This window comes from Poecilia latipinna, unplaced genomic scaffold (genome assembly GCF_001443285.1).
Source record: "Poecilia latipinna isolate Pla-1442-1.1 unplaced genomic scaffold, P_latipinna-1.0 Scaffold1727, whole genome shotgun sequence".
Classification (NCBI taxonomy): Eukaryota; Metazoa; Chordata; class Actinopteri; order Cyprinodontiformes; family Poeciliidae; genus Poecilia; species Poecilia latipinna.
In genome coordinates, this window is record NW_015114343.1 from 143,818 (window position 1) to 157,468 (window position 13,651).

General features: G+C 38.4%; 1 protein-coding gene across 1 annotated transcript in view; it reads left to right on the forward strand.

Annotated features, from left to right (window-relative positions):
• Window positions 1–8,826, forward strand: part of LOC106964846 (serine/threonine-protein kinase SBK1-like) — a 19,007-nt gene extending 10,181 nt beyond the window's left edge. Inside the window, exons 2-5 of the mRNA XM_015060590.1 lie at window positions 4,423–4,677; window positions 4,755–4,957; window positions 5,601–5,792; window positions 5,873–8,826. Of these exons, the coding sequence (XP_014916076.1) occupies window positions 4,506–4,677; window positions 4,755–4,957; window positions 5,601–5,792; window positions 5,873–6,625 (1,320 nt within the window). The 5' untranslated portion in view covers window positions 4,423–4,505 and the 3' untranslated portion in view covers window positions 6,626–8,826. The remainder of the gene's footprint in view (window positions 1–4,422; window positions 4,678–4,754; window positions 4,958–5,600; window positions 5,793–5,872) is intronic.
• Window positions 8,827–13,651: the final 4,825 nt, after the last annotated feature.

Genomic DNA, 13,651 nt, shown 5'->3' on the forward strand with positions numbered 1-13,651 from the left:
TATATTTAGGCTATTTCAATCAAGACATGTTAACAACTAGGCGAGATTCTATGATGCATTCAGTTTTACACCAGCTGTTTAAATCTTATCAAGATGGTCAAAAGGTTAAATTCACACAAACAGCCACGACCCCCCGTGAATGCCTGCTCAGTCCACTTTGAGGTTAGCTGTGTTTTAAATTATACAGAACTACAAGCTAAATTATTTTAATTCAACTTAGTGTATAATGTTTCAATAGAAATATCCTACATAAGAGAATATGCTGATTGAACCCTGGATATAATTTCTTATTTAAAACACTATTAATTTTATCTAATATTGTGCATGTGGTTAAGTTTTAAAACTAGCATATTTAAAATTTATTTTCTTAAGATCTAACATTATCGTCCCCATAAACCTGTTGGGCTCTGCAACATTGTGGACTTTAAGGCCCTCTGACCCCACTTGCACAGAAAACAGACACAAATGTGTACATAGATGCGGGAATGCAGTCTCACACACACTGATGATTAAATCCATTGTGAGTCAGATGAAAATATACACAAACACACCCAAACACACATTTGAATATCTATTGAATCCAATACCAGAAACCAGAGAACCTTATTTCACAGGGGAAGCAAAAATGTATGATTTGATTTAATGATGTCTTTTTAAAATGGCTCACTTTATAGTTCCATAAAAGTGAACAATAAAACTTGTTCCCAAAAAAGTAAAAAATAAAAAAGATATTTTATGAAATGTTAATGAACCAATAAATCATTAGGCAGTACTTTCCAGATGGCAATTAAATTTTTTATTTGAATTCATTTTAAGTACGAAAGAATGAGGCAAAGATAAGATCCATCATTGCTGTCTCATCTCCTTGGGGATAGAAATGACTTATACTAGTTAAAGTTTGTACTTGAGACCCCTACACAGAGTAGATTTTTGTACCTTGGGAAACATTCACAGAGGAGATGTGGAAAACTCTTTCTGTGCTCCTGCAGCAGCAGATGGTGGTGGCATTTGTGGCTTCCCTTTGTGTCTAAATTTTTACGAGGCAATTGAGTTTTTTCTGCTTTCTTTGCCAAGCAATGTGTAGATACATTTTCTAACAACTTTGAAATCCTAGTTAGGCACAGGAATTTACCATCTTCACTGCTTCTGCCCAACAGCCAAGCTGAAGGAAAATCCAAAAGTACTGAAAAAAACTCACTGTGATGTGACATTTTTAGTGAGTGAGAAAGTGAGTGAATTCTAGCTAGCATAATTTTCCCCAGTGTATTATTACTTGTGCCCCCACCAGGCTAAGTATTGCTTATTTATTAATTTTTTTTCTTTAAGTGCTTGCATTTTTTAAGACTTTATATAGTTGGTGTTCAAGATATTAATCTTTCAATCTTTTAATAACGCATAATTACCAAGTGATATTTTCCAATTTCCTGTCAACTGAAAACAAATTTCAACTCAAAAACACAATGGGCCAACCACCGGGCTAAGCAAGTTTTCTGGGGTAAACCTTGAAGCTGGTTTAACTATTTTAATGCAAAGGAAGAAATTAAAGAGTTAACATTTTGAGCATCTTCTGTGTTTTATTAGGACAGTTACATTACTAAAAGAGCAAGCATTTTCTGGAGAATGTAGCTTATTTAACTGAGTTTTTCAAAAGGCTCCTGATATTTCCAAATCAAGCAAGTCCCACAGCAGAATTTTCATGTTTAACAAGGTCATTACAGAGGGAGATTTTCCTCCCCTAAGTTAATGTGACTTCATTGTTTTAATTTTGTGTACTTCTCTTTATACTCCATGTACATGTTGATAACATTTATGGGATTTAAGGGGAGCTACTCAAGATAATAATCCTATCCGCAGTTTCAGTACATGGACACATACACAAGCAGGACACACACATACTATATAGATAAAGTAAGCAGTTCTGATCCATGACAGAAACAAATAGCCTAGTGTGCCCACAACTCCCTGGCCTCTCTTTTAAATGTGTGTGTGTGTGTGTGTGTTTATCACATGTGTCAGGGACAAAGAGAGAGTACAGGCCCTCTGTGCTGCCATGCATCACCCAAACTGACTCATCCCTCCTCACCTGCTGCCATCAACCTCTCTCTCTGTCCATATCGCTCAAGGAGATCACACCCCCACCGAGAAACATCAAGGCCTGTGGTGGGAATGACGAGAGCCGGCTTCACATGACATGAGTTACGAAAGCTTGCAAGCTCTTTTTTCTTTTTTGGACATCAAAAAACTGGAAAGCATGAGAAAGTGTGATGTAAAATGGATTTCTGAGGAGATTGGCAAAGGAGTGTGTTGAAGATAATGAAATGCTGTAAATATCAGAGCTATCCAACTCCTCTGAGCAGCTTATGTAATGGTTCTGTGTTCGACTGCATGTGTGTTCCTGCGTCTCCTCCACACGCGCCTGAATCTATATAGGCTGTAGGTCAGGACTTGGCAGATCAGCCTCCTCAGAAAGGAGAGAGAGAGAGAAAAGAAAGAAAGCAATCGGTAAGAATAATCACACTGCAGTAGGAAATGGATCTGCTGGAGCTGACTGTTGTTGGCTTGCTGTTTTGTGTGTATGTGTGACTCAGCTCCCAGCAGCCACCCATGGTGAGTAGCTTTTCGAATTACTAAGGCCTTCACTGCAGATAATTAGCATTTTCAGTGACGACCACACTGCAGATCTGACTGACAGACTGGGGGGTTTAAATATCCGTCCTGCAGCACTCACCCTGAAAACCACGTTTCATATAACAGAACAGCAGACTTCGCTTCTTAGGACACAGTACCTTGCAGAATAGTTATTTTCTGATGTTGCATCCACAACCTTAAGGGCATTTTATTAGACTTTATGTGATAGACCAGGGGTCTGCAACCTTTACAGTTCTAAGAGCAATATTTGCCTTTAGTCCACCAAAATAAGACTTGTTTAGAGCCAAAGATGTAAAAAAATACAACTTAAAAATTCTGATAAATAGCTACTTCAGGAATTTTTTGTCATTTTTAAAGAACTTAATCATATTTCCGTCTTAAAGTTTTAGAATAAAGAATATCACAGAACATTGCAGAAAAGAAGATTGATAAGTTTCCTGGTGTGAGATGTTTAAATTTGTGGAATTATTGTTGAAATTTCTCTCATAAATAGAGCAAATAAAGCAAATCTGTAATATCTGGTGATTTTATCAGCATTTCTGCAAAACATAAGTATTTAATAGCCACATTTGGGATGTTCTGATGAAATCCTGTCTTTAGATTCAGCAGTTCTTTACTATACAAAGCATCAAAATAAACCCAATCTTCCTTAACTCCACAGAAGCAAATGATTTCACACACTGTCCTCAAAATTTGTTGCGTTTATACAAACCAAGCCCATTTCTATTTCACGGTAGCCGTGTCCAAATGTGTTTCTTCACAGATTTTCTGAGCAATGACTGTGGAGCGCCAGCTACTTTAATTGTGGTTCTGTATTTTTGGCATAAATCCATAATGTGTTGGACCAACAAATCAACTTGATTCCTCTAAAAAATCAGTAGCGTTCGGTCAGAAACTATGGTACAGTTAAAAGGATGAAGCCTGGAACATGAGGAAAATTCACTGCGATGCTGCAGCTGATCCACTGAACAGAAGGACGGAACTGAAAAGACATGATCATTTCAGCCATGACCACTTGCCAACAGGACGTTTCACAGATTTCTCAGCTATCTTCAGTGAAAATAAAGGTGCAAAAAGGAACTGAACAGGTTGTTGATGGTGGTGAGCCTCCAATATGTTACTGTTGATTGTTTTCACAGCACAGATGTGTTGCAAGTTAACAGGCTTGGAGAGAATTGTAGCACTAAAGATGTCTAAACTGCGTTTGGGTTTAGTTGGTTCTTTTTGGATAAAGGAGTTTAGGCTCTGTTGGCTTATGGTTCATGCTTACTATTATGGTGTTAGAAACTGATTCAGTACTAAATACAATTTGGCAAATCACCTGTTCTCTCATTAAACATAGTCCAATTTTTTTCATATTAAGTTGAATTCATAACTCTGTAATTAAAATTTTACCTTAATTATATACATAAAAAATATTTAACTCTTCTTTCTATTTTTTAGAAAATTAGTAGAAATTGAATCATAAACTGGAAATGTGACTTATTTGCTGAAACAGATGTTGATGGTACAGAATTGTATACCTTGTTTAATATATACATTAATATATTGTCTTATGTTTTCAGACCTGTCTTTTTATAACATCGAACTGTTTTTATTCATATATTAACTTTTCTTTCTGATTTGTAAAATTAAATGCAAGAATGAGCAGATTTTGTACAAAACTTTTCTTTTCTCTAAGAAATTCTTTAGTTTTTGAAATTCTGAAAAAATCTATGCTTCCCATCAATACATAAAACTAAATATTCACGTCCCTGTCTGGTTTTTGTACAGTGACCCCAGCTGCTAGCTGCTTCGCCTCTCCTCACTGACCAACACTTCTTCACCCTAGTCCATCGTTGGAAACAGCCGCCACCATGAGCTCCTCTCCGCTGGTTTCTCGAGCTAACGTGGACATCCTGGACGAGCTGCAGCTGATCGCTGCTCAGAACCTGGAGAGGCTGGAGGTTAACAAGTACTATGAGGTGATCAGGGAGCTGGGGAAGGGCACCTACGGCAAGGTGGACCTTGTGATCCACAAGATCAGAGGTGAGGGACCTGGTGTATACACACATTTTATGTCACTTTCTTTGACAAGGAATTCACAATCTTTCTTTTCTCCAAAGGTACAAAAATGGCGCTGAAATTTCTGAAGAAGAAGACGACAAAGCTGAAATCATTCCTTCGGGAGTACAGCATCTCACTATATCTCTCACCCTGCCCCTTCATCATCAACATGTACGGCATTGCCTTTGAGACGGACGAGTACTACGTCTTTGCCCAGGAGTACGCTTTGGCAGGAGACCTCTTCGACATCATTCCCCCACAGGTGCCGATTTATAGCTGCCATTCTGATTGTTTCTTAATTCACGACATTCACCAAAACGATAATTTAACCATGGAAAACCAGTAAAATAGTATAACAGCAAAGCAGTTTCCCTTCAAAAACAATCCAGGTTCAGTCATCCTCAGCTCACACAGTCGAGGATCTTGTGGTGTTATAGTCTTTGTTTCCACATAGACTGCTATCATTTTGACTCATCAAAAAAGACACTACATGACGAATGGACTGACTCAGTACTTTCATATTGCAAGTGGTACCATCAGCATTAGTTTTTTCTTCAACAATGACTATGTCATTCTCCATTATTTGTTGGTTTTGAAGCAATTGTCAGAACCAACTGGATAAAAATGCAAACCTTCACTGCAGTCTGTGCTCTAAATATCTTCCCATGCATAAATAGGAAGATTACCTTGTTTCTAAAAAGCGGTAAAGCCTTACAGGTATTTTGTCAACCCAAGAGCGTTGATGTCTCTACTCTTAATATTTATCTTCCTCATGGCATTGTCTGATGTTACATTTGACTTAGAACTTGAAGGGATCCTAACTCTTTTGTCTGCCCTTCTTAATGGCTGTAAGTTGGAAAGTCCTAACTGTACAGCACATGTTCTTCTTCCATCTGGTCTTTCAGGTTGGTCTACCTGAGTCGGTGGCGAAGCGTTGCGTGCATCAAGTGGCCATCGCTTTGGATTATTTGCATTGTAAGAAGCTCGTCCACAGGGACATCAAGCCTGAAAACATTCTCATTTTCGACAGAGAGTGTCGCAAAGTCAAACTTTCAGACTTTGGCATGACCCGTCGGGCTGGCTCGCCTGTGAAAAGAGTAAGTCACCGTTGAGTTTTCTCAGTTGCTATGGGGTCTTTTCCCTGACATGGTTCTGACCTGTTGGGTTTTCTCCCCAGGTGAGTGGCACCATTCCCTACACAGCCCCAGAGCTTTGCGATGCCTCCCGCCAGGAGGGTTTCTGTGTGGACTACAGCACCGATGTCTGGGCCTTTGGTGTGCTGCTCTTCTGCATGCTGACTGGCAACTTCCCTTGGGAGAAAGCGCTTCCCACCGATACGTTCTATCAAGAGTTCATCCACTGGCAGAGGAGGAGGACGAACACGGTGCCATCGCAGTGGAGGCGTTTCACCGAGCAGGCGCTGCGAATGTTCCGCCGCCTGCTCTCGGTGGAGCAGGACCACCGCTGCTCCGTTAAGGAGGTGTTCGGGTATTTCAGCCACTCCTGGATGCTGGATGCAGAGCATGACAACAACGGCAATGCAGGGGGCAGCGGTAGCGCGGAGATGGTTGGCGGGAGCAACATAGGAGGAGGAGGGAATGTGCGAGGAGATATGGAAGGCACCATCTCTACTTCTTCATCAGGGGAAGAAGATGAGGAGCTCCTGGTGGAGAGGATGAAGCAGCAGACTTTGTCGCCTCGTTCACCGCTCTCGCCCCTCTCTCCAATGTCTCCCATGGTGGTGGAAAGGGGCAGCGGTGGTGGCGGAGCCAAGGGAGCAATGATGGACCCGGGTGGAGGACATCATTTCGTGTCTGTCTCCACTAACAGCTCGGTGTCGTCCACCAACAGCTACGACCGAATGCCACGGGAAAACAGTTCCCCTGGCGGCCGCTTGCTAGTGGCTACACCCATTGAGATCTGCGTGTGAGCATGGCAAACTCTGCGACTGACTCAACCCACACTTCCATACCTCTTGAACTGCAATAGTTGTGCATGCATTGAAACAAGACCAGACTAAAAGTACTAACGTGTATCCTGTTTTCTACATCTTGGGAAGAAAGTCGACACGTTGAAGACTTAGGAGATCTTGATTGAAGGCACATAATGAAAGATCTTTGATTGGATGTCATCAAGAGAGGCTTTGTTTACAATCCAGGGACATTTTGAGATGCATTTCATGAGAATATAAAGAAAAAGTGAGAAGCTCTGTGACTAAAACCATCAGAAAAGAAAACCAAAATGTATTTTATAGAGCAATACTTGCAGCAAAAATAATTCAAGGGAAGACTTCACAAGCTGTGATGAAACGATGAAGGACTTGTTTCTATGATGAGGACTAAAACAGAACTTGAAGAAACACCCTGGTTGACGGAGTGAGACGATGTGTAACAAAAATGTGAAAGTGTGTTTGTGGTTTGTGTGTATGAATCTTAAAAAAGTGTATTTTGCTTTGAGATACAATTTATTTATCTAATCGTACAAGACTAAAATTGTTTTTTTCTATTTTATTTCTTTTTGTTGTTTTTTTTATAATGTAGCTTTCCTTTTTTTCCACTTTAGTGAATACTGTTAAGTGACTTCCGACTCTTCTTCCCTGTGCAACACTTGCATTTGGCTAATAAGTCGGGGTGTAACGATTTGTTCAGCTCATGAGACACCGTGATACGTGACACTGAGTTCACCACAGCGATTTGATTCACAAATAGTGCGAAGGGTTCAAATCAAAAATCACAAACTACAAACTGTGTTTTTGAAAAATGTACATTTAAGGTGAGAGTTATTAATTTCGGATTTGTTAGGGTTTATGCTTCCCTTAATTCACAGTAGCCAAATTTCACAAGTTAAATCTAAACTAACATTTTAGATTTCGTCCAGTCTTTTTCAATTTATAGCTAGAAATGATCAAATGTGCTTCCTTAAAATAATACTAAAAACATATTTAGTTTGATGCCTATAGGAAGTTTTCAGTCAGATGCTAGCTTCAGCATTGTTAGCTTCTGTTGGTTTAAAGTATAAATTTGTCTTGTTTTCCCCTCATATGCGGTTTATTTCCCTATAGCTTATCAAAATAACAGACCAACAAATGATTTAAGTCATGGTGTCAACTTCCAAATGCTAATTTATCAGACTGTTATCATCCAGCCCAATTTGCAATCCTTGTGGTCGACTCAGTTAACGGAACACTATTTTCTGTCTTACTTTGGATAAAAACCTAGCAAAAAATTTCCAGATGTAGCTTGAAGCACTTATTTTCATATCAGGGACTCAACTCTGTTTCACCAGGCGATCCTGCCCCACATATTAGCTAGACAGGAAAGTGTGTGTATGACAGAAATGTCAACACATTTCAGTATCATGAGATTTCGTACCACAAAATGCTGTTACACCCCAACTGATGAGGATATCGGTGTTAATGCTTGTACCAGAAAAATTTAACATTATTCACCTAACTTTAGGTGAGAGAAAATGACTATGATGTCTCTGTCTATTTTTATATTTACTCCTGAAGTTCTTTTATCTTTGAAGCTTCACAGGAAAATCTGTCAGCGATGCTTTTTGTTTTCATTGTGTTTTATTTTTTTACCGAACATGTTTCCTCTGACACTGCTATCTAAATACTGTCTGTAGATTAAAAAGAAACAACCTTAGCTCAATTTGGAAGAAAAAAAAACAGAAAAGAAAATAACACCAACTTTATAACTGCATGATTAGCTCACACTTACAGTAAAAAAAAAATACACTTGTTAAAGAAAAAGGTTTTGAAGAAATATGTGATTATTTTTGCAGTAGCACATCTTCTTGCATTGTATTCAAGACTGAATACCAGTGTTATGATCTCTTGAGAAATTCTGGTACTAAAAAAAAAAAAAAAAGAAACCAGTAATTAGTTTTTACTCTGTGTGAAATATTTGTGTTATTGTGAGATCATTTCACCTCTTTAAAGAACAGCTAAAAAAAAAAAAATAAGCATGAGGGCACTGGAGCGAGAGGCTGTAATTAGAAACTACTGTTTTATCTGAAGAGCTTTCTTCTAAATGGCCTTTGATGAGGTAGTGAAGCTTTTCACTTTTTGTATTTTTTATCCGATTTAGAATGATGGCAAAAAAAAAACAGAAAAGAAAAAGCAAACCATTCCTTTTTTTGACTATGAAAAAATAATTCAAGAAAAATTCTATTTTCCAAGGCTTAAAATCATGTGTAGGAATGGCTATCGCTTTCCACACATTAACCTGCATGAACATGTATGTGCTACAAAAGCTCTCTTGTGAAAACCTGCTCAGTGTTTCTCGAACCCCAAACTGTAGTAACCCGTAGATGTAGTGTAGCCGCTGCCGACGATATGTTTCTTTATCTTGTGAGTGTCAGTAGCTTCAGCATGGATACTCCCCCGACTGAGGAACAACTAGACCCAGCTAAAGCCAGTACATTGTGCATTTTCATCATCAGTGGGTATGTATGCTAAGTACAACATCTTGTGACATCTCTGACCTCATCAGCAGCCTTCTGATTCAGAACAAAGGACCGTCCTGATGCAGACACTGTAGCCCCGCTGTTTTCTCCAGCTGGCAGTGAGCTACACACTAAATTCACATGACCGCGTAAAACCTGTACATGAGCTCATCGAGCAATTAAAGCACCCGGTAGATACTGTTAATGGTGTCTTTGAGTTGTTGAGGTTTATTTTGCAAAGTTTGAAAAGTCAGGGAAGTAACTCAAAATGGCTATTCCTATTCAGATACATGGGTGTTGTAATTATTGTATCTGTGTCTCATGGTAGGTTTTTCAATAAGAGGCATTTGAAACTTTTGTTTAACGTAGGCATGGGTCCATGACAAGTAACTAGATAAAGCGGCTGCTCAAGTAAAACGCAGGAGGTCATGGTGTGGAAAAGGAAGGCGCGCCACCTATCGCTTGCTTTAAGGTAATGCAGTTTTAAAACAACCGTTAGAAAGCGACGAGCTGTACGCTAACACTGGCTCATACCCTGAGCTAACAGGAGTATTGGTATTTAGAGTCGAATGACAAAAAACGTCGGCTGTTCCGTTCAATAAGCACTTAATAGCTTTAGCTATGCTAGATTTTTTTTTTTTAACTTAAATTTCGACTCCAAGTTGTTCCAATAGTAAATTGTGAAGTTGTTTTGGCAGCAGCAGATATTTCTGTACCCCGTGAGAATATTCCAGAAATTCTGACCTGGAGGTTATTGCGAAGTTTGAAATGTCCTAGCAAGGATAAATTTCGTGCCTGCATTTGGACCACGAGAGAAAGAATCAAAATTATAGACCTTATAGACCTTAAGGTCTATAATATTTAACATGTTAATGTTAACATGTTAAATATCAATATATTTAACATGTTGATATCATGTTAAATATGATATTAACGTGACAACCTCATAGTTTAGAATGGGCGTCTCCCTTTCTTCCGATGTTGGGTTCTGCTGAGATGTTAGCTTTGTGGCTGTCATGATTTTCCGTTTGTGTCAGCACAGTTTACAAAAATGTTAAGTACAGATAACTGTAGTGGTTCAGTGTTAAGTTAAAGAATGCAACAATAAACAGAGGGAAACAGGAAGTTATTTCAAAAGTTCTGCTAGAAAATAGTTGCTAGTATTTTACTTATTTTTAAAATTATTAAAGCAACTTCATGGAAGTTTACCCCCTTTATAAAGTTGATTCTAAAATTTAAAATTCTAAATTTGGATTCTAAATTAAGGCTTTGCCCATTAACTAATGTGGCAATTGAGTATTCTCAATTATTATTTAGTTTGTATATTCATGAACGTGTTAAACTGAAGAAGACATTAGTAGTAATTATTCTGTTTTAGTATCCATTAATCATCCAAGTCCAACCAGCAATACTCTGTATGTTAAATGTAGCAGGAAGTTTTACTCCGTATGTTTTTGTTAACTGGATGCGCAAACTGGATATTGTTTTCGTTCAAATGTTCAAATGAATCACTGATCTCAAACTTTTCTGTTTGTTGATGTTTCATTTGCGAATGAACAGCTCTGTAATCTTGTTGGTTTGATAAGAAATGTAGGGAATTACAGGCATCACCTGCCAATATATGAGCAGAACCAGACTAAGTAATTGGGTACTTATTTACTTTAACCCTCACTCGTTTTTCTTTGCTTCAAAAAAACTTTTGTGTTTGAGGTGAAAATGGCAATATATATTTTTATTAACTTATTGCGGTGAGCAAAAGTAGATTTCCAAGTTCGTGGAAGCCACTTGGCCCTTTTTGTTTCCTAGTGTCTGAGTCAGTGATTGCTGCTTCGTCCTTTCATCCATAATGTGATATATGTGTGTAATGAAATCCCATTGTCTGTTTGGTGACATTTCTCATCATCATTATTTTAGCAGAGTTTTAATGAGTAGATAATCACAACACTAGAACTCCTATCCACTTTTGTCTTTGCAAACAATTGTCTTCCTGTAAGCTGAGATTTAGTCAATAAAATGAGAATATGTGTTGGAGTGAAATTGGTCTTTTCTCTTTTTTCATTCCATGACATTTGGTGCTGAATTTTAAGGGGTTTGCTTTAGGAGTAGACTGGATTTCAACACTGCTCTCTCAATTTTATATTTTTAACCAAATGACTTATTTTAGATACAAGTTCACAACTGAAATCTGTGAAATCCCAGAGTACTAAATGGTTGAAACGTCTATCAGCATGTCAAACAATTACACTTCAGATTACCTAACAAAATTAACCTGAGTAAACAAAAAAGAGGTTTTAAAATGAGAATTTTATTCATTAAGGAGAAAAATAAAACGTCATCCGAACCAATCTGGATTAATGTGAATGAAGTAAACCTCTTGATTCCCTAAATTAGAACGACTTGTCCTGAAGCAGCAAAGTAGTGCAGGAAAAACAAAATTGGAAATCACCCAGAAGAGTAAAACATGGTGGTGGCAGCAGCATCAGGAGTGCCATTTTCAGATATTGTTTTTTTTTATGATATTACTACACATCACACAGAAAATCCAGAAGATTGAACAAAATATTTATTCTGACAATTACGAGACCTCTGATACTCCCGAGAGGTGAACGAGATGGTACAAAAAAAATAAAATCAGATCATGGCAACATTAAAACAACAAGTTGGCAGTCTTCTTTTGATGTTAAACTCAAAATCACCACAGCATTGAGGCAGACGGAGGAAAAGAAAAGGAAGTGGAATGTAACGTTTAGTGTGTACCGGGACAGGAAAGGCAGAAAACCTCCTCCTGCTCCATGTGTTACTGCGGTAACAGCATTAGAAAAAATAAAATAAAAATAGGTAGAAAAAAAACACACAAAAACTTTACAATATCTGAGATTCAGCCCTGAGAGCAACATATATATATATATTTATTTATTTTTTTTAAAAATGCAAACGTTTTGTTTTTTAAACAACATATTCAGAAATGTATATTTGGTACAAATCACCGAAGCTTCCAGACAAACCTGCGGGAAGCTCACTGCTTTACTGCAATAAAAACACAAACTGGGAAAAATACTAAAAAGACAGAGATGGCACAAAAGGATCAGGCAGGAAGTTTTTCTTTTTTTTTTAAAGGTGAGACTTTGATTCCTCTGAGATGCTTCATGCTGCTGGTGACCGAAAGCCGAAAGGAGAATCTGACAGTTACAATCAGGTGACTCCATGCTGCCCCCGGTGGTGCCAGCACTGATCACACAGACTTCCTAAAAATAAAGTCATCAGAAAAAACAAACGGAAAAAGTGCAAGCCAGGTGCCTTTACTCGGGAACTAATTTGTCACTGCACCCCAGATAAACTTTTGACCCTCTCCGTAGAACAGATAAGGCTTTTTTAAGAAGGGTTCAGGTGCAGATACTGTGTTTTAGGACACATTTTAGTGACGGCCTTTTATGAGAAACCTTTCGTAAAAGACCGTCAGTGACTGACTGTGGAGTTGGAGTGAAGCTGAAACAAAAAGGACGACACACACTGGATTCTCACTCCACTATTATGAGACTCGCAGGAAGTCTGACTAATTTAAAAGGCAGCGCCGGCGAAATCCACATGGGCACGTTCTTTTTTTTTTTTCCCCCTAACGATCCCAACTTAACGTGAGGGAGGCCAAAGTGCTTTGGAGTTGCACAAAAAAAATAAAAACGAACAAACTAAATCATCAGCAGCAGTTTGATGATGAGAAAAGAGCAATCAAAGAGCCACGAGAAAAGAGCTGAACAGTGCTGCGGGGCCCGAACTGGAGTGCTTCCTGTTAGCATACATTCAAACACACACACATACACACACATAATGATGGACTGTGTTAATAAAATCATCTGAAGTTACAACCGGTGCTGCATCATTTAAAGCAAAGCCCGTAATACTATTACTGATGGTCCAATGTCTTGCTGTAGGCATGGGCAGACGCTTATCTACCATCAAAAGCCCCTGCCCCTCCCCCATCTGTTGCTACAAGAGCACTTGTAGCAAACAGAGATTTTGTCAGAATATTAGCAATAATGATTGAATATACACAGCAGATGTCATAATGCTACAAGTTTCTAGAAAGTTTGAGAAATCCTCAAAGCAGTGGAAGCTTAACAAACTAGTGTTAGCAGTTTGAGAATTGGACACTTTATCATACTAGTTGATATTTTAAAACCTACAACCTCACAGGAGTCACCATTAACTTTATCACCATTTTCCCAACTGTTTCTAACACACAGCTACGCTCAAACTGCATTAGCAGAGCTCTGCAGGCGTTTAGCGCCCGCTAACGTAGCGTCATACAACATGGAGTCGTCTTATTAGCTGTTAGCCTTCCATTGCTCTGAGGATTTCTTTATGTAAACATACTGTAATGCAAGAAAGGAAATTGTTACAGCAAATATGAAGTGTCCCTTTAAAAGCAGCATGTTAGCTTAAAGCATAAGAAGCTAGCAAACATGTAAGTGGCTATTTTTTAAGTTTGCTCAATTTTATGCATTTA